This window comes from Tachypleus tridentatus, chromosome 7 (assembly GCF_004210375.1).
Source record: "Tachypleus tridentatus isolate NWPU-2018 chromosome 7, ASM421037v1, whole genome shotgun sequence".
Taxonomy (NCBI): domain Eukaryota; kingdom Metazoa; phylum Arthropoda; class Merostomata; order Xiphosura; family Limulidae; genus Tachypleus; species Tachypleus tridentatus.
The window spans coordinates 110,031,893-110,056,022 of record NC_134831.1 but is presented as its reverse complement, the minus strand read 5'-3'; the positions used below and the strand labels follow the sequence as shown (position 1 = coordinate 110,056,022).

The window sequence follows — 24,130 nt, the reverse complement described above, 5'->3', positions numbered from 1 at the left end:
TGCAAAACCTTACACTGTTGCATACCGTACATTATCGACATCAGTGAAAAAATAACCAACATTTGGAAAAAAACTTATAACAAAACAAAAAATTCCAGTAAACACCAAATTTATTCAAAAACCAGGTACAAAACTAAGGTCCGTCATATGTAAAAACTACACTGACAAACACAATACCAACATAATATATAAAATACAATGCAACAACTGTCACTACTTCTGTATTGGAGAAACAAACAGAAAAATGGAAACTAAATTCAAAGAACACAATGAACACCTTCACATGTTTTTGAACACTGGATATCAAATAAACACAACATTACCATAGAAAACACCCAGATACTAAGTAGGGAAACAAATATAAACAAATGCAAAATCAAAGAAGCTCTACTTATACAGCAACTAAAACCAAAATTAAACCAATATAAAGGAACACCTTAATAGCTATGCTAACTAATAACCTGACATCACCTACAATCCAGTACCCAGTTTATAATCTTTTCCCAAAGACATGTGCCTGGCAAAGATCAGTTGCTAACTCTTTTTGTTAATCTGAAAATGAACTAAGGAGGTTGGAACATTCTTTTCTGCTTTATTAATAAAAGTTTTAAAACCCACACCAGGTGTCTTGAAATACAAATTTTCTTCAAATGGGTTTCTAGTCATCATGAATAACAAGGATAATGTTCTCTTCAAGAGTACAAGCAAGGCCTGTCTTCCTTCACTCATAACTACTGACTACTCAGTATTTGTTGTAGTTGGACAGCTCATTTACCACTAGTTACATTAATATAATGTATTCAACCTGTGGATGGTGTAACAGAGATTTAGAACAACGTTTTGTTGACATTACCCTTATCATTCTTAATTCTGTAGAAACTATTAAGAAAAATGTTTATAATGTAAAGTTTTATTTTGTACATGATGTGTAAAACTAAAGGTTTCAGAAAATTATCCTGAATATTATTTATTTATTATGCTTCTCTTTCAATCAGTTGGGGAACTTTAGGTTAACTGGATCTTTATTCATTTAGTTTCTTTTCCTTGCAGGGGCTCGCACAAAACAAGCAAGCACTTAAAGACAGAGATAACAAAAGTTCGGAGAAAGATTTCTATGAGAGAAAGTGGAATGAGCTGGAGCAAACTTGAACAACAGGATACCTCTGAAACCGAGTCTGAAAGAGAGAAAGATTTATTTGTTGAGAAGAACAAAAGAACAAAGGAAGCAGAAAACAGAAAAGAGAAAGAAAAGGAAAAAATGAAAGAAAACAAAACAGAGGAACCTGAAAAGAAGGAAGAAGGTGTTACCAAAAACAAAAATAACAAAATCCCCCCAGCTTTACCACTGCTTCCCCGAGAAAAAGGTAATATTAGAGTGTGGTTCATTTGATACATTTTCAAAATAATTTGAGTACAAAAATATTTATTTAAAAATATTATCCTAGTAACAAGAGTTATTTGTAAAACATTGCATAAAAAATAAGCTAATCCCAGCAATAAGTATTTTTCTAAATTGAGAACCTCTTACCTCTTTTTGTCTTCCATAATGGACTTTCCCTTTTATGGAAGAGACTATTTTCTCATATAAAATAAGACCAATATATTGTATTAAATGAATTGAATGGTATTCATCCCACCGAGAGGCATAATCTCTAAAAGTGTAAAATTTAAATATTACTTATCCTAACTGTAATTTTCATGTTGGTATGTAGGAGTCTTATTATGTGGGTAAATACGTTCTCTTGTTAGATTTTAAAAGTTGTGATCCAGTTTTATTCAGCAAAAGGAAATTTTTTAATTATTGTTTGAAATTTGGGCAAAGCTATTCAAGAGCTTTTCTTTGCTAGCTGTCTAATCTTAGTGATAAACCAGAGGAAAGTAGCTTTTCAACAAGACCCACTGCTAAATGTTATTGAACCAAATAATGGGATTTGCCTGTTTCTCTTATAACTCATCCATGATCCAGAGTTTTTCATGAAATTTGTTTTTATGGTAATCGTAGAACCTTACATCTACAGTCTGCCACACTAATCTCGGACCCTAACATGCCCTCTTTTTACAATTTATCAGTTTTTTGTGGTGTTATGTGTTACTTTAAGAAAATTACAAATAGTTTTTAAACAAAAGTTATAAAAATATTTGATAATCACACAATTATTTAACTCACTTCTAAACAAATAAAGTTTTATTTTTTCACTTTCATCTCCGTGTCCATTTAGACTGAACATTTGTTTTTGCTAAATTATTGAGCTTAGACAATTTTTTTTATTTTTAAAGCTTTGGAAGATGACATAACCTCCACAAGTTCTGAGTCTTTACCACTGCCTTCTCCACTGTCACCACCTTCTCTGACCTTTTCTGTTTCACCACAACCTCCACCCGTTGCTCCAAAAAGAAGTCCAAAAACCAGAGGGTTAAAAAAGACTGTGAAAAAGAAAGCCTCTAAAACAGCTGCAAAGTCAGCAACTAGTATTCGCTCACCCAAACGTGTTACCTCACCCCCAGCACTACCCCAGCAAAATCCCCTAAACTCAGTAAACGGACAGCATCCTCTCCCCCTCCACATCTTTCCAGTCCCTCAACAAGTCCTCTTCCTACAAGGTCTCATAAAAGTGGTGGAGCTGTATCTGGCCGGTCCCCCAAAAGAAACACGTCGCCTCCTGTGCTAAAGCCTCAGGCCCCTATTCCAAGTAGCAAACCAAAGGATTGGGACAAAGAGCACCCACATTCTCACAGAGGTAGCTCTTGAGATTTAGCTCATAAGTAGTAATACTTAAACATTTTAAGACCTCCTTGTGTGTAGCATAGTATATATTGGTTGAGAGATTTGTTGCAAATGTGTTTAAAATAATAAACTGTGATAATTTGTTAAAACAAAAAAAATATTATTTTGAAGAATATTTTTAAACATCTATTTTAAACTGTTAGTACCAGGAGAAACACTGCCCTACAGGTTGATATGTGTGCTAGTGATAGCTAATTGCAGTATACCTCATTGAAATAATTTAGAAAGAGTGATTATTTTCCAGAAAAGGATTTTCTGGGAAATAACACATGGGAGGAGTGTTTAGATAATGGTGCTGTAAACTGTAATGTCTTTTCATGTGTAAATATGTTACCCTTTACTGAAAAAAGTTTTTTGAAAAACTAAGTTTTCTTAGTACTATATTTAAAAATTACATCAGTGAAGATATAATTAAATCATCACATACAACTTTAGTGAAACTTGTGTTTTCTCTTGAAGAGAGTACATTTATTTAAATTGTTCTGGTATAAAACAAATGGTTATTGCACACTTTGTAGTTATTTTTCTAATTATCTGAACCTTGAATGTACAAAATATAAAATATTGTTATTGGATTTAGTTAGTAGTGCAATTGAATAGATGGTGCCAAGTGGTATTTCTGCTTTTAGTGATGTACATAGATAGATACATATGTGTGTCCATTATAGTAAGAATTGTGAAGATGAGATTCTTTACAATTTAGTGTGTGGTCAAAAAATATCTTTCAAAATTGATTATCTTCCTGATATAAATTCTTCAATTTTAGTTTAATAAAATGTGTAATATTTTGTAAGACATCAAACAGCCACAAAGAGTAAATTACAGTTTATATGTTCCTGCTAATAAATTTAAAGAAGATACAGCTAATATTAAAAAATATCCAGGAGCAAAGATCATTATATGATCACATGATACTGTGCCCCCTGCACTCATAAAGAAGCACTTAGGGAAAAGTACACTATTCCTTATGCTACAGTTACCTTCTCTTGTTATTCAGGAAGAACTCAGAAACATTTGGCTACCCCAGTTCTGGCTGAACCACCAGAAAAGTTGCCTAAGAAAGATAAACCTTTTACTGGTAGATCTCGAAGAGCAAGTACAGTCAAGCAGTCACAAGATCGAGAAAAGGAACGCGAGAAAAAAAAAGATAGTGAACACAAGAAAGAAGGTAAGGATGTGTGTGGATGATAGATATCTATGTAATATTGAACATAGAGCGTGAACACAAGAAAGAAGGTAAGGATGTGTGTGGATGATAGATATCTATGTCATATTGTACATAGAGAGTAAACACAAGAAAGAAGGTAAGGATGTGTGTGGATGATAGATATCTATGTAATATTGTACATAGAGAGTAAACACAAGAAAGAAGGTAAGGATGTGTGTGGATGATAGATATCTATGTCATATTGTACATAGAGAGTAAACACAAGAAAGAAGGTAAGGATGTGTGTGGATGATAGATATCTATGTAATGTTGTACATAGAGAGTAAACACAAGAAATGCTATGTTAGAAGGTAAGGATGTGTGTGGATGATAGATATCTATGTAATATTGTACATAGAGAGTAAACACAAGAAAGAAGGTAAGGATGTGTGTGGATGATAGATATCTATGTAATATTGTACATAGAGAGTAAACACAAGAAAGAAGGTAAGGATGTGTGGATGATAGATATCTATGTAATATTGTACACAGAGAGTAAAACACAAGAAAGAAGGTAAGGATGTGTGTGGATGATAGATATCTATGTAATATTGTACATAGAGAGTAAACACAAGAAAGAAGGTAAGGATGTGTGTGGATGATAGATATCTATGTCATATTGTACATAGAGAGTAAACACAAGAAAGAAGGTAAGGATGTGTGTGGATGATAGATATCTATGTAATATTGTACATAGAGAGTAAACACAAGAATGAAGGTAAGGAGTTGTGTGGATGATAGATATCTATGTCATATTGTACATAGTGAGTGAACACAAGAATGAAGGTAAGGATGTGTGTGGATGATAGATATCTATGTAATATTGTACATAGAGAGTAAACACAAGAATGAAGGTAAGGAGTTGTGTGGATGATAGATATCTATGTCATATTGTACATAGAGAGTAAACACAAGAAAGAAGGTAAGGATGTGTGTGGATGATAGATATCTATGTAATGTTGTACATAGAGAGTAAACACAAGAAAGAAGATAAGGAGTTGTGTGGATGATAGATATCTATGTAATATTGTACATAGAGAGTGAACACAAGAAAGAAGATAAGGATGTGTGTGGATGATAGATATTTATGTCATATTGTACGTAGAGAGTAAACACAAGAATGAAGGTAAGGATGTGTGTGGATGATAGATATCTATGTCATATTGTACATAGAGAGTAAACACAAGAAAGAAGGTAAGGATGTGTGTGGATGATAGATATCTATGTAATATTGTATATAGAGAGTAAACACAAGAATGAAGGTAAGGATGTGTGTGGATAATTATTTTGTGTTTCCTAATAATTTATGTTATATTATATGTAAAAAAAAGAAATTCTTTACAACAGAAATAATACTTTACAAAACAAGATAAAGTAATACACAATTATCTTTGTGTATAAGTGATAAAGCAATCTAACCTAACACAGTTTTTATACAGTTCTGATTGTGTGCAGTTGATAAAGCTAGTTATCCTAACACAGTTGTTACACATTTCTAATTGTGTGTAATTGATAAAGCAAGGCCGTATACCATTGTGTTTCTTTCATGAGGTGTGTTAATATAACACATTCTCATTATATGTAGACTGTGAAGTATGTCAGTGTAACACAAGTGTTATGTTCAGTTTATAAGGATGGGTTGTCTAACAGTGCCACAACAAAGTTCTCATGTAGCAAGCTAACTTTGTTCAAAATGACATGGTATTTGCTGTTTCCACAATTTATTTTTGTTTATTGTAGTATAGTGTCTTCACATTATCATTTTACACATTACCTGATGCATTAAAACATTTAAGTTCAAAATTGGTTAATTTACTTTGTAAAACTCTGAATAATTGTGCTAAAACTATGAAAATATACTTCGTAATTAACATTCTTACTAAGATGTTTGTTATAATATTTCAGTAATTATTGTAAGTGAATTTTTTTTTATTGTTTGCTGTTATAAATATTTTGAGGGTATTTCATCCACAATCTTAGGGTTTACTTTGACTATATTCTTACAAATGCGTTCGTAAATAAAAACTGTTAAGGTTTTTGATGGTTTTTCATTATGTTTATGGAAAACTGAATAACACTGTAAACATGTTTCAGATATTGATCGTCTATTAGTCAGATAGTATTTTACTGACAAGAAGGCCCCTTTACTGAGTTGAAGGTAGGTTTTAGTAACTGTACCTTTCTTTAACTGTAAACAAGGAATCACCTGTACTGATTTGGAAGTAGATCTCTCTAACAGTAGAGAAGGAATCACCTGTACTGATTTGAACCTAGAGTTCTTTAACTCTAAACATGGAATCATATGTACTGATTTGGAAGTAGATTTATTAAACTTTAGACAGGGAAACACCTCTACTGATTTGGTACTGGATTTCTTTAACTATGGACAAGGAATCACCTGTACTGATTTGGAAGTGGGTTTCTTTAACTGTAGACAAGAAATCACCTTTACTGATTTTTTTAACAGTTTTAAAGTAAGTATTGCTGATTGGAAATAAGTAAAATATATGCAAGAGAATGTTTATAATAAATGTAACAAATTGTATATTATGCATAACCTATGTTTTTGTTTTATAGCTTATTGTGTTGATCCCATGTTGTGTACTCATATTTTGTTGCATACACCTTGTGTATATCTGTTGTTGTGGTATAATATTATTTATATCCCATGTTGTGTACTCTGTTTTGTTGCATACACCTTGTGTATATCTGTTGTTGTGGTATAACATCATTTATATTCCATGTTGTGTGCTCTGTTTTGTTGCATACACCTTGTGTATATCTGTTGTTGTGGTATAACATTATTTATATCCTATGTTGTGTACTCATATTTTGTTGCATACACCTTGTGTATATCTGTTGTTGTGGTATAACATTATTCATATCCCATGCTGTGCAGAGCCCTCGTGTTGTGGTATAGTGCACATTCTACTGTGTGTGAAATATGTGCTTAATGTTGAAATTGTGTAAGGATGGAAAGAAAAGGACAGATATGACCTGAAGCTTATGAAAAAGCAGTATTTCTATAGTCCTACGCATTCCAAATTGTTTTTAACTGAAGTGACCTAAGGAGGTTGTAATGTTGTTCAGTACTTTATATTACTGAGTTTTAATACCCATACCAGCTGTCTTTAGAATATGTTACATACTGTGTAGGGACAATAACCCTACTGCTACGTACTGTATAGAGAGAATAACATTTTATGTTACATACTTTATAGGGAAACTAACCTTCTGTTATGTACACTAAATATTCTCTGTAGGGAGAATAACCCTTACTGCTACATTCTCTATATTGAAAATAACCTTCACTGTTACATCTTCTACAGGGAGGATGTATGTCAATGTTACATACACTAATATGTTCTATAGAGAGAATATCTCTGTTACGTACTGTATAGAGAGAATATCTCTGTTACGTACTCTATAGGGAGAATAAATATCACTGTTACGTACTCTATAGGGAGAATAAATATCACTGTTATGTACTCTATAGTGAGAATAACCTTCATTGCTACACTCTATAGTGAGAATAACCTTCATTGCTACACACTCTATAGTGAGAATAACCTTCATTGTTACACACTATATAGTGAGAATAACCTTCACTGCTACACACTCGATAGTGAGAATAACTGTCACTGCTACACACTCTATAGTGAGAATAACCTTCATTGCTACACACTCTATAGTGAGAATAACCTTCATTGCTACACACTCTACAGTGAGAATAACCTTCATTGCTACACACTCTACAGTGAGAATAACCTTCACTGCTACATACTAGTGAGAATAACCTTCACTGCTACACACTCTATAGTGAGAATAACCTTCACTGCTACACACTCTATAGTGAGAATAACCGTCACTGCTACACACTCTATAGTGAGAATAACCTTCATTGCTACACACTCTATAGTGAGAATAACCTTCATTGCTACACACTCTATAGTGAGAATAACCTTCATTGTTACATACTATATAGTGAGAATAACCTTCATTGCTACACACTCTATATAGTGAGAATAACCTTCATTGCTACACACTCTATAGTGAGAATAACCTTCATTGCTACACACTCTACAGTGAGAATAACCTTCACTGCTACATACTCTATAGTGAGAATAACCTTCATTGCTACACACTCTATAGTGAGAATAACCTTCATTGCTACACACTCTACAGTGAGAATAACCTTCACTGCAACATACTGTATAGTGACAATAACCTTCACTGCTACATACTGTATAGTGAGAATAACCTTCATTGCTACACACTCTACAGTGAGAATAACCTTCATTGCTACACTCTCTATAGTGAGAATAACCTTCACTGCTACACTCTCTATAGTGAGAATAACCTTCACTGCTACACACTATAGTGAGAATAACCTTCATTGCTACACACTTTATAGTGAGAATAACCTTCATTGCTACACACTCTATAGTGAGAATAACCTTCACTGCTACATACTCTATAGTGAGAATAATCTTCATTGCTACACACTCTATAGTGAGAATAACCTTCATTGCTACACACTCTATAGTGAGAATAACCTTCACTGCTACATACTCTATAGTGAGAATAACCTTCACTGTTACATACTCTACAGGGAGGATGTATGTCAATGTTACATACACTAATATGTTCTATAGAGAGAATATCTCTGTCACATACTGTATAGAGAGAATATCTCTGTTACGTACTCTATAGGGAGAATAAATATGTTACGTACTCTATAGGGAGAATAAATATGTTACGTACTCTATAGGGAGAATAAATATCACTGTTATGTACTCTATAGTTAGAATAACCTTCATTGCTACACACTCTATAGTGAGAATAACCTTCATTGCTACACACTCTATAGTGAGAATAACCTTCACTGCTACACACTCTATAATGAGAATAACCTTCATTGCTACACACTACAGTGAGAATAACCTTCACTTCTACATACTGTATAGTGAGAATAACCTTCATTGCTACACACTATAGTGAGAATAACCTTCACTGCTACATACTGTATAGTGAGAATAACCTTCATTGCTGCACACTCTATAGTGAGAATAACCTTCAATGCTACATACTGTATAGTGAGAATAACCTTCATTGCTACACACTCTATAGTGAGAATAACCTTCACTGCTACACACTCTATTGTGAGAATAACCTTCACTGCTACACACTATAGTGAGAATAATCTTCATTGCTACACACTGTATAGTGAGAATAACCTTCATTGCTACACACTCTACAGTGAGAATAACCACTGCAACATACTGTATAGTGAGAATAACCTTCACTGCAACATACTGTATAGTGAGAATAACCTTCATTGCTGCACACTCTATAGTGAGAATAACCTTCACTGCTACATACTGTGTAGTGAGAATAACCATCATTGCTACACACTCTATAGTGAGAATAACCTTCATTGCTACACACTCTATAGTGAGAATAATCTTCATTGCTACACACTCTATAGTGAGAATAACCTTCACTGTTACATACTCTATAGTGAGAATAACCTTCACTGTTACATACTCTACAGGGAGGATGTATGTCAATGTTACATACACTAATATGTTCTATAGAGAGAATATCTCTGTTACATACTGTATAGAGAGAATATCTCTGTTACGTACTTTATAGGGAGAATAAATATCTCTGTTACGTACTCTATAGGGAGAATAAATATCACTGTTACATACTCTATAGGGAGAATAAATATCACTGTTACGTACTCTATAGGGAGAATAAATATCACTGTTATGTACTCTATAGTGAGAATAACCTTCATTGCTACACACTCTATAGTGAGAATAACCTTCATTGTTACACACTCTATAGTGAAAATAACCTTTACTGCTACACACTCTATAGTGAGAATAACCTTCATTGCTACACACTCTACAGTGACAATAACCTTCAGTGCTACATACTGTGTTGTGAGAATAACCTTCATTGCTACACACTCTATAGTGAGAATAACCTTTATTGCTACACACTCTATAGTGAGAATAACCTTCATTGCTACACTCTCTATGAGTGAGAATAACCTTCACTGCAACATACTGTATAGTGACAATAACCTTCACTGCTACATACTGTATAGTGAGAATAACCTTCATTGCTACACACTCTACAGTGAGAATAACCTTCATTGCTACACTCTCTATAGTGAGAATAACCTTCACTGCTACACACTATAGTGAGAATAATCTTCATTGCTACACACTCTATAGTGAGAATAACCTTCATTGCTACACACTCTATAGTGAGAATAACCTTCACTGCTACACACTCTATTGTGAGAATAACCTTCACTGCTACACACTATAGTGAGAATAATCTTCATTGCTACACACTGTATAGTGAGAATAACCTTCATTGCTACACACTCTACAGTGAGAATAACCACTGCAACATACTGTATAGTGAGAATAACCTTCACTGCAACATACTGTATAGTGAGAATAACCTTCATTGCTGCACACTCTATAGTGAGAATAACCTTCACTGCTACATACTGTGTAGTGAGAATAACCTTCATTGCTACACACTCTATAGTGAGAATAACCTTCATTGCTACACACTCTATAGTGAGAATAATCTTCATTGCTACACACTCTATAGTGAGAATAACCTTCACTGTTACATACTCTATAGTGAGAATAACCTTCACTGTTACATACTCTACAGGGAGGATGTATGTCAATGTTACATACACTAATATGTTCTATAGAGAGAATATCTCTGTTACATACTGTATAGAGAATATCTCTGTTACGTACTTTTAGAATAAATATCTCTGTTACACACTCTATAGGAGAATAAATATCACTGTTACATACTCTATAGGGAGAATAAATATCACTGTTACGTACTCTATAGGGAGAATAAATATCACTGTTATGTACTCTATAGTGAGAATAACCTTCATTGCTACACACTCTATAGTGAGAATAACCTTCATTGCTACACACTCTATAGTGAAAATAACCTTTACTGCTACACACTCTATAGTGAGAATAACCTTCATTGCTACACACTCTACAGTGACAATAACCTTCAGTGCTACATACTGTGTTGTGAGAATAACCTTCATTGCTACACACTCTATAGTGAGAATAACCTTTATTGCTACACACTCTATAGTGAGAATAACCTTCATTGCTACACACTCTACAGTGAGAATAACCTTCACTGCAACATACTGTATAGTGACAATAACCTTCACTGCTACATACTGTATATGTGAGAATAACCTTCTTGCTACACACTCTATAGTGAGAATAACCTTCATTGCTACACTCTCTACAGTGAGAATAACCTTCACTGCTACACACTATAGTGAGAATAATCTTCATGCTACACACTCTATAGTGAGAATAACCTTCATTGCTACACACTCTATAGTGAGAATAACCTTCACTGCTACACACACTGTGAGAATAACCTTCACTGTTACATACTCTACAGGGAGGATGTATGTCAATGTTACATACACTAATATGTTCTATAGAGAGAATATCTCTGTGACATACTGTATAGAGAGAATATCTCTGTTACTATAGCAATATATCTCTGTTGCACTCTATAGGGAGAATAAATATGTTACGTACTCTATAGGGAGAATAAATATCACTGTTACGTACTCTATAGGGAGAATAAATATCACTGTTATGTACTCTATAGTTAGAATAACCTTCATTGCTACACACTCTATAGTGAGAATAACCTTCATTGCTACACACTCTATAGTGAGAATAACCTTCACTGCTACACACTCTATAGTGAGAATAACCTTCATTGCTACACACTCTATAGTGAGAATAACCTTCACTGCTACACACTCTATAATGAGAATAACCTTCATTGCTACACACTACAGTGAGAATAACCTTCACTTCTACATACTGTATAGTGAGAATAACCTTCATTGCTACACACTATAGTGAGAATAACCTTCACTGCTACATACTGTATAGTGAGAATAACCTTCATTGCTACACACTCTATAGTGAGAATAACCTTCATTGCTACATACTCTATAGTGAGAATAACCTTCATTGCTACACACTCTATGGTGAGAATAACCTTCACTGCTACACACTCTAGTGAGAATAACCTTCACTGCTACACACTCTACTGTGAGAATAATCTTCATTGCTACACACTGTATGGTGAGAATAACCTTCATTGCTACACACTCTATAGTGAGAATAACCTTCTGCAACACACTGTATAGTGAGAATAACCTTCACTGCAACATACTCTATGGTGAGAATAACCTTCATTGCTACACACTCTATAGTGAGAATAACCTTCACTGCTACATACTCTATAGTGAGAATAACCTTCACTGCTACATACTCTATAGTGAGAATAACCTTCATTGCTACACACTCTATAGTGAGAATAATCTTTCATTGCTACACACTCTATAGTGAGAATAACCTTCACTGCTACATACTCTATAGTGAGAATAACCTTCACTGTTACATACTCTACAGGGAGGATGTATGTCAATGTTACATACACTAATATGTTCTATAGAGAATATCTCTGTCACATACTGTATAGAGAGAATATCTCTGTTACGTGCTCTATAGGAGAATAAATATCTCTGTTACGCACTCTATAGGAGAATAAATATCACTGTTACATACTCTATGGAGAATAAATATCACTGTTACTGTACTCTATAGGAGAATAAATATCACTGTTACACACTCTATAGGAGAATAAATATCACTGCTATGTACTCTATAGTGAGAATAACCTTTACTGCTACACACTCTATAGTGAGAATAACCTTTACTGCTACACACTCTATAGTGAGAATAACCTTCATTGCTACACACTCTACAGTGAGAATAACCTTCACTGCAACATACTGTATAGTGACAATAACCTTCACTGCTACATACTGTATGGTGAGAATAACCTTCATTGCTACACACTCTATAGTGAGAATGACCTTCATTGCTACACACTCTATAGTGAGAATAACCTTCACTGTTACACACTCTACAGTGAGAATAACCTTCATTGCTACACTCTATCTATGGAGAGAATATCTCTGTTCTACATACTGTATAGTGAGAATATCTTCTTGCTACACACTCTATAGGAGAATAAATTCATTGTTACACACTCTATAGTGAAAATAAATATCACTGTTACACACTCTATAGTGAGAATAAATATCATTGCTACACACTCTATAGTGAGAATAAATATCACTGCTACATACTGTATTGTGAGAATAACCTTCATTGTTACACACTCTATAGTGAGAATAACTTTCATTGCTACACACTGTATAGTGAGAATAACCTTCACTGCTACACACTCTACAGTGAGAATAACCTTCACTGCTACACACTCTATGGTGACAATAACCTTCAGTGCTACATACTGTATAGTGAGAATAACCTTCATTGCTACACACTCTATAGTGAGAATAACCTTCATTGCTACACTCTCTATAGTGAGAATAACCTTCACTGCTACACACTATAGTGAGAATAACCTTCATTGCTACACACTCTATAGTGAGAATAACCTTCATTGCTACACACTCTATAGTGAGAATAACCTTCACTGCTACATACTCTATAGTGAGAATAACCTTCACTGCTACATACTCTATAGTGAGAATAACCTTCATTGCTACACACTCTATAGTGAGAATAACCTTCATTGCTACACACTCTACTGTGAGGAATAACCTTCATTGCAACATCTCTATGGTGAGAATAACCTTCACTGCTACATACTGTATGGTGAGAATAACCTTCATTGCTACACACTCTATAGTGAGAATAACCTTCATTGCTACACACTCTATAGTGAGAATAACCTTCATTGCTACACACTCTATAGTGAGAATAACCTTCACTGCTACACACTCTATAGTGAGAATAATCTTCATTGCTACACACTCTATAGTGAGAATAACCTTCATTGCTACACACTCTATAGTGAGAATAACCTTCACTGCTACATACTCTATAGTGAGAATAACCTTCACTGTTACATACTCTACAGGGAGGATGTATGTCAATGTTACATACACTAATATGTTCTATAGAGAATATCTCTGTCACATACTGTATAGAGAATATCTCTGTTACGTTACTCTATAGGAGAATAAATATCTGTTACGTGTTCTATAGGAGAATAAATATCACTGTTATGTACTCTTTGGGAGAATAAATATCACTGTTCACTGTACTCTATAGGAGAATAAATATCATTGTTATGTACTCTATAGTGAGAATAACCTTCATTGCTACACACTCTATAGTGAAAATAACCTTTACTGCTACACACTCTATAGTGAGAATAACCTTCATTGCTACACACTCTACAGTGAGAATAACCTTCACTGCAACATACTGTATAGTGACAATAACCTTCACTGCTACATACTGTATAGTGAGAATAACCTTCACTGCTACACACTATAGTGAGAATAACCTTCATTGCTACACACTCTATAGTGAGAATAACCTTCACTGCTACAACCTCTATGGTGAGAATAACCTTCATTGCTACACACTCTATAGTGAGAATAACCTTCACTTCTACATACTGTATAGTGAGAATAACCTTCATTGCTACACACTATAGTGAGGAATAACCTTCACTGCTACATACTGTATAGTGAGGAATAACCTTCATTGCTACACACTATGGTGAGAATAACCTTCACTGCTACACACTTTATGGTGAGAATAACCTTCATTGCTGCACTCTATGGTGAGAATAACCTTCAATGCTACATACTGTATAGTGAGAATAACCTTCATTGCTACACACTCTATAGTGAGAATAACCTTCACTGCTACACACTCTATTGTGAGAATAACCTTCACTGCTACACACTATAGTGAGAATAATCTTCATTGCTACACACCACTGCAACATACTGTATGGTGAGAATAACCTTCACTGCAACATACTGTATGGTGAGAATAACCTTCACTGCAACATACTGTATGGTGAGAATAACCTTCACTGCAACATACTGTATGGTGAGAATAACCTTCACTGCTACATACTGTATAGTGAGAATAACCTTCACTGCTACATACTGTATAGTGAGAATAACCTTCACTGCTACACACTCTATAGTGAGAATAACCTTCACTGCTACATACTCTATAGTGAGAATAACCTTCACTGCTACACACTCTATAGTGAGAATAACCTTCATTGCTACACACTATAGTGAGAATAACCTTCATTGCTACATACTATATAGTGAGAATTAATTATTTCTGCTATGTATTTATTCTTCAGGGAGAAAGAAACGTTTTTCTACAAATTACTCTTCTAGATAAATGTTTTTCTACTAATTACTCTCCCAGGTAAATATCTTATTCTTTATACTAATTACTTTCCAAAGTAAATATCTTTTCTACTAATTACTCTCCCAGGTAAATATCTTATTTTTTCTACTAATTACTCTCCCAGGTAAATATCTTATTTTTTCTACTAATTACTCTTCCAGGTAAATATCTTATTTTTTCTGCTAATTACTCTCCTAGATAAATGTTTTTCTACTAATTACTCTCCAAAGTAAATATCTTTTCTACTAATTACTCTCCAAAGTAAATATCTTTTCTACTAATTACTCTCCCAGGTAAATATCTTATTTTTTCTACTAATTACCCTCCCAGGTAAATATCTTATTTTTTCTACTGATTACTCTTCCAGGTAAATATCTTATTTTTTCTACTGATTACTCTTCCAGGTAAATATCTTATTTTTTCTACTGATTACTCTCCCAAGTAAATATCTTATTTTTTCTACTGATTACTCTCCCAGATAAATATCTTATTTTTTCTACTAATTACTCTCCCAGGTAAATATCTTATTTTTTCTACTAATTACTTTCCCAGGTAAATATCTTGTTTTTTCTACTGATTACTCTCCCAGGTAAATATCTTGTTTTTTCTACTGATTACTCTCCCAGGTAAATATCTTGTTTTTCTACTGATTACTCTCCCAGGTAAATATCTTGTTTTTTCTACTGATTACTCTTCCAGGTAAATATCTTGTTTTTTCTACTGATTACTCTCCCAGGTAAATATCTTGTTTTTTCTACTGATTACTCTTCCAGGTAAATATTTTGTTTTGTACATACTCTTCATGAAGAATACTCTTCCTCACTTATATTGCACCATGTGACATTAGAAACTATATTAGGTAATGTCAGACATTGCATGATGCTGCAGTCAAACAGTCAGTGAATTGACAACTATTTCATCACATTTTGTACAAGTTAACTGAGTGTACCAATTCTGGTGTTTATCACAAGGGACATAAACCCACCACTTTATTGTAGTAATGAATGTGATGTATTTACAGTTTTATGTAACTGTTTTAATTGTATTATAGCATATACTATGCTGGAAAAGTTATCCTTAAAATCAGTTGTAGATGTAGATGCTGGTTTAACTGTATTGTTTTTCTACCTTTAGCTTTCCTCTACTGCATGTTATTGTTCATCACAGTGATACCTTGAGAGTTTTAAAGAACTGTTAATTATTACTTATACTAACCTAGAGCTATCCATCTGTCATGGTCGATCTTTTCTTTCCTTAAGTTCATTGTCTTATTTATTTTTTTGCTAATTAGTTTCAACTGTATTTATATATATATATCTTGTGTTTTAACTTTTGTTCCTCTTTTGATTAACTTGTTCTTTTTTTTATAAATTTTGAGTATGTTTCTCAAAGTAGTAGTCAGTTTCTTTTGCAAGCCTTGGCATTGGCTGGGTAGTAAGTTCAAATGTTGAAGTTGAGTTCATACGAATTTCTAGTGCAAAGATGTATATCTTGTGACTTTATGTGTATCGTGTTTCTGTTTAATTATGTGTATGGGTGGTCACTTTGAACAGGATGTAGAAAAAATAATTATACCAGTTGTTAGTGTCAGACATAGCTTATCTGGTTTAATTCTAGTTTTATTTCATTATTAAAGAACTGGCGTTCATAAATTGAATAATTGACCATTAGAACATAAACTGACCAACCCTTTGCTACAAAGTGTATAACACCAATATCTGACAGTTTCACAATTTAGATGTTGAATAAATACAATGTTTGTTGTGTTGCATGTATTTTACATTTCTTGAGAAATAATTGTGAATTATGCTTGTGCTCTACATACTATATATCATTATTTTCGGTTGTTTTCTCTTGAACGTTTTGTATGTTTTCATTTGTTTAGTTTCCTTTCTCTCTTTCTTTCTGTCTCTTTTTCCGTGTGGACAATTAGCTAGTGGAACAGGGGCAAACAGGACAGTGTATGGCACAAATCCTAAAGCAACTAACCATATAGAGGAAACAACAGCTGACAACAAGAAGGTTGTCAGACAAACAACTACAGGAAATGGAGGGGAGGGTTCAGACGATCCATTGTCGACATCTGGGGTAAATCGCAGAACAGCCATATTGTTTAAAAAGAAAACTGTTGGTTCACGGAGAGGTGGATCACACAGTTCAGGCTTAAAGCGAATGGGTGCAAGGACAAGAAAGAGTACTGATAAAAGTGACCATATGTCCAGTTTGACTTCTTCCTCCTCTCCTGTTCCAGCATTTCTAGACTCGGCTACTACCGTAACCAATGTGTTCACCATGACAGCAGCGTCTCTAGTGTCAGCCGTCAAAGATCGACCAGGTGAGATACTTTTAACATTCTAATCTTATTAGTATAACTGTGTAATATTATAGTTTCATGTCTAGTGTCAGCATGTCAAAGGTTGACAAAGTGAGGTACATGCATGTGTCTGTTAAAATTGTATTTTATAATGTTAGTGCTAGCACTTGAGTGAGCCTCCACTAGCTGGAATAAATAGAGACTTATTGTATTTCTACATAAAAATATCAAAGTTTTAATTTTCTAATTTATTGCTTGCTTAAGTTTTATAACATTCAAATTCTTCTTATATTGACTTGGTTTGCACATGATGTTTACTTTGCCCAGATAATACAGTATTATAAAGATAGATGTCAAAGTATTTGAGTGAAACTGTTGTTTGATGAATTATGTAAAATGGGACAGAATGTTTCTTTTTTTAACACCACAGCAAACAATGTTGATGTTGATGTTTTGAACTGAAACAGACTTTAAATGAAAACTTTCAGTATTATTGAAAATGTGAAGGTTTATTGTAGTCTGGAACACATCAGTTTCTTTTATCCACAGTGTTAAAATATGTGCATTTACACATAAAACAATGTGTTAACAAGGACACTGATATTTCTGTACATGTCCTGATGTTAGCAGTTGGAGATCATTTAAGTTATCATTTGATTTTAATTTTTTGAAAAATACTAGCTTGTTATTTTACATAAATAATAAGTATCTAAGCATCGTAACATTCATTTTCCTTAGAAGTGTTGTTTCTTTCTTTGATACTAATGGTCAAAGACAAGAATATGATACACTGGTGTCAGTTGATTTCACTGACAGCAAACATATAATGATACTATGTTCTGACTAAATAAACACTTTTCAATGTGTTTGAAGAGTTTCTAACAGTGAAACTTTCTTAGCTCTTTAATATCTTAATAAAATAATGTTTGTGTTGCCATGTGTAAATACAGATGTCCCATACAATAACACAACTCATGTCTTTTATTAAATTTCAAGTAGTTTTATTGAGAGTTGTGAGCATGTTTCTGCTTTCATTTCTGAAGCTAAGCGGCGAAGCCGATCTGCAAGTCAGACTGTTGAGCCAGCATCGCCAAAGCAGAAACCAGCAGCTGCTCCTCTGACATCACTGGGGGCATTCCCTTCATCTCCATTGCCCCAGACAGACAGCTTTAAGATATACAGATCAACTTATCGTAAGTGTTCCTCTATTAACAACTGAAAATCTTTGGGGACCTTACATTCTTCTCTGTTGTTCCAGACAGACAATTTAAAAAGCACATATTAACTTCTTATATGTTTTCTCAGTCAACTTGTGTATAATATTAGATCCTTAGATATATTTGTATCTTTTTTGACCCACAGTTGTTTAAAAAGATGTTCCAATCAACCTCTGTTAATGCTCAATATACAATCTAAGATATATACTTCAACCTCTCACAATCTTTCTCAGTTATTTCTTACAATATAAATCTTAGAAACAGAAATTTATTACAGTAAAAATGTCATTCTTCACAAAAACATATGATATGCATACACACATACATGACAAAAAACTAATGTAACATATAGACATTGACAGAAGCTAAGTTGATATAACTAGTGTGATATATGTTAGAAGACGCTATTGTGATATGCATGATATAAGAAAATAAGAAACTAGGATGACATACATGTCAGAAGTTGTTAGTGTGATATACATATTGTAAAAGCTATTATTATTATTTTATTTATATATAGTAATGAAGAATGTACAGGGAGTGGACAGAAAAGTGACCCCTTGGAAATGTTGTTAATTTGTTATTTTTAATGTAAAATATATATGTAAAACTATATGCTTTTAAATGTACTCAACGAGATCTGTTCAAGTGTGATCTCAAATCCACTGGCTTTAGTAAGTACATGAACTTTTCATGGTTTTAGTTACATAAACAGGGTTGTGTAAACATAAACAGGGTTGTGTAAATATAAACAGTGTTGTGTAAATATAAACAGTGTTGTGTAAACATAAACAGGGTTGTATTACTGTTGTAGTTTCTTAAATCTTCCTATTCCAACTAGCCTACTAAATAATCAAAGAAGTTTATCTGCATTAGTGGAGTCGTTGAAAGATATCTTAGAAATAAGAGATTTAATGCTATAGAATGGTCAAGTCATTCACCTGTTATCAGTCTGATTGAATATTTATGGGCTGAGTTAAAATGATTAACAAAAATTCATAAACGTAATATGGAGGATGAATTTTTTTGAAGAGCTAGTAGAAGGAAGTCAGTCAGTCAGGAGCATCTGCACGTGTCACGTAGACGTGAAGCAAGACAGGAATCCAAAGGAATAATGACTAAATGTTAACTTGTGAAACTTGTTGGTGTTACTTTGAGTTTCAGTTTTACATTCAGTTATTGTAGAGAAACTTGTTTCATCATTTAGTTCCAGTATTTACTAAAGCCAGTGTTAAAACTAGGATTTGAGATCATGTTTGAACAGATCTTGTTGAGTGCTTTCTAAACACATATAATTTTACATATTTTTTTATTATCTAGTAAATGATTAACATATTAACAACATTTGAAAGGGGTCATCCCCTGTATAATCAGTGTATTTTTAACATGTAGTAGTATTGTAATATGTTCAGTTTATGTTTTAATGCTGTTGTATTGGAGATTGCTTTACAACATAGACTACAAAAGTTGTTATTTCTTGAATTCTGATACAGATTGCCTGTTTTGGTTTTAACTCATGACCATTGAGTTTAGATACAACTATTACATGTTTAATTAATGTCAGTTTTGATTATGTCAAGGATCGACGGTTATAAACTAACATCACAAAGAGTGCATGACATACAATACCAAGTGGTCATGTATATTAATAACATTTACAAAGAGTGCATGACATATGATACCAAGTGGTCATGTATATTAATAACATTTACAAAGAGTGCATGACATATGATACCAAGTGGTCGTGTATATTAATAACATTTACAAAGAGTGCATGACATATGATACCAAGTGGTCGTATATATTAATAACATTTACAAAGAGTGCATGACATATGATACCAAGTGGTCATGTATATTAATAACATTTACAAAGAGTGCATGACATATGATACCAAGTGGTCATGTATATTAATAACATTTACAAAGAGTGCATGACATATGATACCAAGTGGTCATGTATATTAATAACATTTACAAAGAGTGCATGACATATGATACCAAGTGGTCATTATATATTCATAACATTTACAAAGAGTGCATGACACGATACCAAGTGGTCGTGTATATTAATAACATTTACAAAGGTGCATGACACGATACCAGTGGTAATTAGGTATATATTAATAACATTTACAAAGAGTGCATGACATGTGATATCAAGTGGTGGGTGTATATTAATAACATTTACAAAGAGTGCATGACATGTGATACCAAGTGGTAGTGTATATTAATAACATTTACAAAGAGTGCATGACATATGATACCAAGTGGTCGTATATATTAATAACATTTACAAAGAGTGCATGACATATGATACCAAGTGGTTGTATATATTAATAACATTTACAAAGAGTGCATGACATATGATACCAAGTGGTCGTGTATATTAATAACATTTACAAAGAGTGCATGACATATGATACCAAGTGGTGGGTATATATTAATAACATTTACAAAGAGTGCATGACATATGATACCAAGTGGTCGTGTATATTAATAACATTTACAAAGAGTGCATGACATATGATATCAAGTGGTAAGGTATATATTAACATTTACAAAGAGTGCATGACATATGATACCAAGTGGTCATCGTATATTAATAACATTTACAAAGAGTGCATGACATATGATATCAAGTGGTCGTGGAGGTATATTAATAACATTTACAAAAGAGTGCATGACATATGATACCAAGTGGTCGTGTATATTAATAACATTTACAAAGAGTGCATGACATATGATATCAAGTGGTCGTGTATATTAATAACATTTACAAAGAGTGCATGACATATGATACCAAGTGGTCGGTGTATATTAATACATATACAAAGAGTGCATGACATATGATACCAAGTGGTACGTGTATATTAATAACATTTACAAAGAGTGCATGACATATGATACCAAGTGGTCGTTATATATTAATAACATTTACAAAGAGTGCATGACATATGATACCAAGTGGTGGTGTATATTAATAACATTTACAAAGAGTGCATGACATATGATACCAAGTGGTCGTGGTATATTAATAACATTTACAAAGAGTGCATGACATATGATACCAAGTGGTGTGTTATATATTAATAACATTTACAAAAGAGTGCATGACATATGATACCAAGTGGTGCGATATATATTAATAACATTTACAAAGAGTGCATGACATATGATACCAAGTGGTCGTATATATTAATAACATTTACAAAGAGTGCATGACATATGATACCAAGTGGTGGTGAATATATTAATAACATTTACAAAGAGTGCATGACATATGATACCAAGTGGTCGTGTATATTAATAACATTTACAAAGAGTGCATGACATATGATACCAAGTGGTGCGTGTATATTAATAACATTTACAAAGAGTGCATGACATATGATACCAAGTGGTCGTTGTATATTAATAACATTTACAAAGAGTGCATGACATATGATACCAAGTGGTGGCGTATATATTAATAACATTTACAAAGAGTGCATGACATATGATATCAAGTGGTCGTGTATATTCATAACATTTACAAAGAGTGCATGACATATGATATCAAGTGGTCGTGTATATTAATAACATTTACAAAGAGTGCATGACATATGATATCAAGTGGTGGGTGGTATATTATAACATTTACAAAGAGTGCATGACATATGATACCAAGTGGTGCGTGTATATTAATAACATTTACAAAGAGTGCATGACATATGATATCAAGTGGTCGGTATATTAATAACATTTACAAAGAGTGCATGACATATGATATCAAGTGGTCGTGTATATTAATAACATTTACAAAAGTGCATGACATATGATTATCAAGTGGTCGTGGTGTATATTAATAACATTTACAAAGAGTGCATGACATATGATATCAAGTGGTGGTATATTAATAACATTTACGAGTGCAAGACATATATTAATAACATTTACAAAGAGTGCATGACATATGATATCAAGTGGTCGTGTATATTCATAACATTTACAAAAGAGTGTATATTAATAACATTTACAAAGAGTGCATGACATATGATATCAAGTGGTGACATGTGATATCGTGTATATTAATAACATTTACAAAGAGTGCATGACATATGATATCAAGTGGTCGTGTATATTAATAACATTTTGCAAGAGTGCAATGACATATGATACCAAGTGGTGCTGTATATTAATAACATTTCACAAAGAGTGCATGACATATGATACCTGGTAATGTATATTAACAACATTTGCCACTGATGCAAGTACGACATTATGATATCAAGGTCGGTGTATATTAATAACATTTACAAAGAGTGCATGACATTTGATACCAAAGTGGTGCGTGTATATCAATAACATTTACAAAGAGTGCATGACATATGATACAAGCAAGTCGGTGTATATTAATAACATTTACAAAGAGTGCATGACATATGATACCAAGTGGTCGTGGTATATTAATAACATTTACAAAGAGTGCATGACATATGATACCAAGTGGTCATATATATTAATAACATTTACAAGAGTGCATGACATATGATATCAAGTGGTCGTGTATATTAATAACATTTTACAAAAGAGTGCATGACATTTGATACCAAGTGACGTATATTAATAACATTTTACAAAGAGTGCGGACATATGATACCAAGTGGTCGGTATATTAATAACATTTACAAAGAGTGCATGACATATGATACCAAGTGGTCGTGGTATATTAATAACATTTACAAAGAGTGCATGACATATGATATTAAGTGGTCATATACATAACATTTACAAAGAGTGCATGACATACATACCAAGTGATGCGTGTATATTAATAACATTTACAAAGAGTGCATGACATATGATATCAAGTGGTCGTGTATATTAATAACATTTACAAAGAGTGCATGACATATGATACCAAGTGGTCATGTATATTCATAACATTTTCATGGTAGGTTCTAGAACAATCACAATTTGTGAGGAACCATTTTGAAAATGGTTTCTTGCTTAAACATTATCAGAAGCCACTGGTGATAGTTTGTTGTTGTTACTTCAGAAGACCAAGGAAGTGACACAGATCATCAATCAGAGACAAGTAGTGACACAAGTGATAGTTCAAGTAGCAGTGACAGTCAGTCAGAAAGTGAAAGTGACATTGAGGAAGGGGGTGAGTCACAAGGTGCCACCACTGGTGACGATGACACCAGTACGCTTAGTGAACCAAGGAAAGGTAACTACTGCTGTTATTAGTCACAAC

At 33.3% G+C, this 24,130-nt stretch overlaps 2 protein-coding genes across 2 annotated transcripts in view; both read left to right on the top strand.

Moving 5' to 3' along the window:
- The window catches only part of LOC143256390 (bromodomain-containing protein 1-like), a 17,799-nt gene extending 16,540 nt beyond the window's left edge, over nt 1–1,259 (top strand). The window contains exon 5 of the mRNA XM_076513572.1: nt 1,051–1,259. Within this exon, the coding sequence (XP_076369687.1) occupies nt 1,051–1,079 (29 nt within the window). The 3' untranslated portion in view covers nt 1,080–1,259. The remainder of the gene's footprint in view (nt 1–1,050) is intronic.
- Nucleotides 1,259–24,130, top strand: LOC143257768 (uncharacterized). The gene is made up of 7 exons (XM_076516802.1): nt 1,259–1,364; nt 2,278–2,426; nt 2,471–2,738; nt 3,783–3,953; nt 17,292–17,693; nt 18,716–18,865; nt 23,930–24,130. The coding sequence occupies exons 1-7, from the start codon at nt 1,259–1,261 to the stop codon at nt 24,121–24,123; spliced, it is 1,440 nt and encodes a 479-aa protein (XP_076372917.1). The 3' UTR covers nt 24,124–24,130.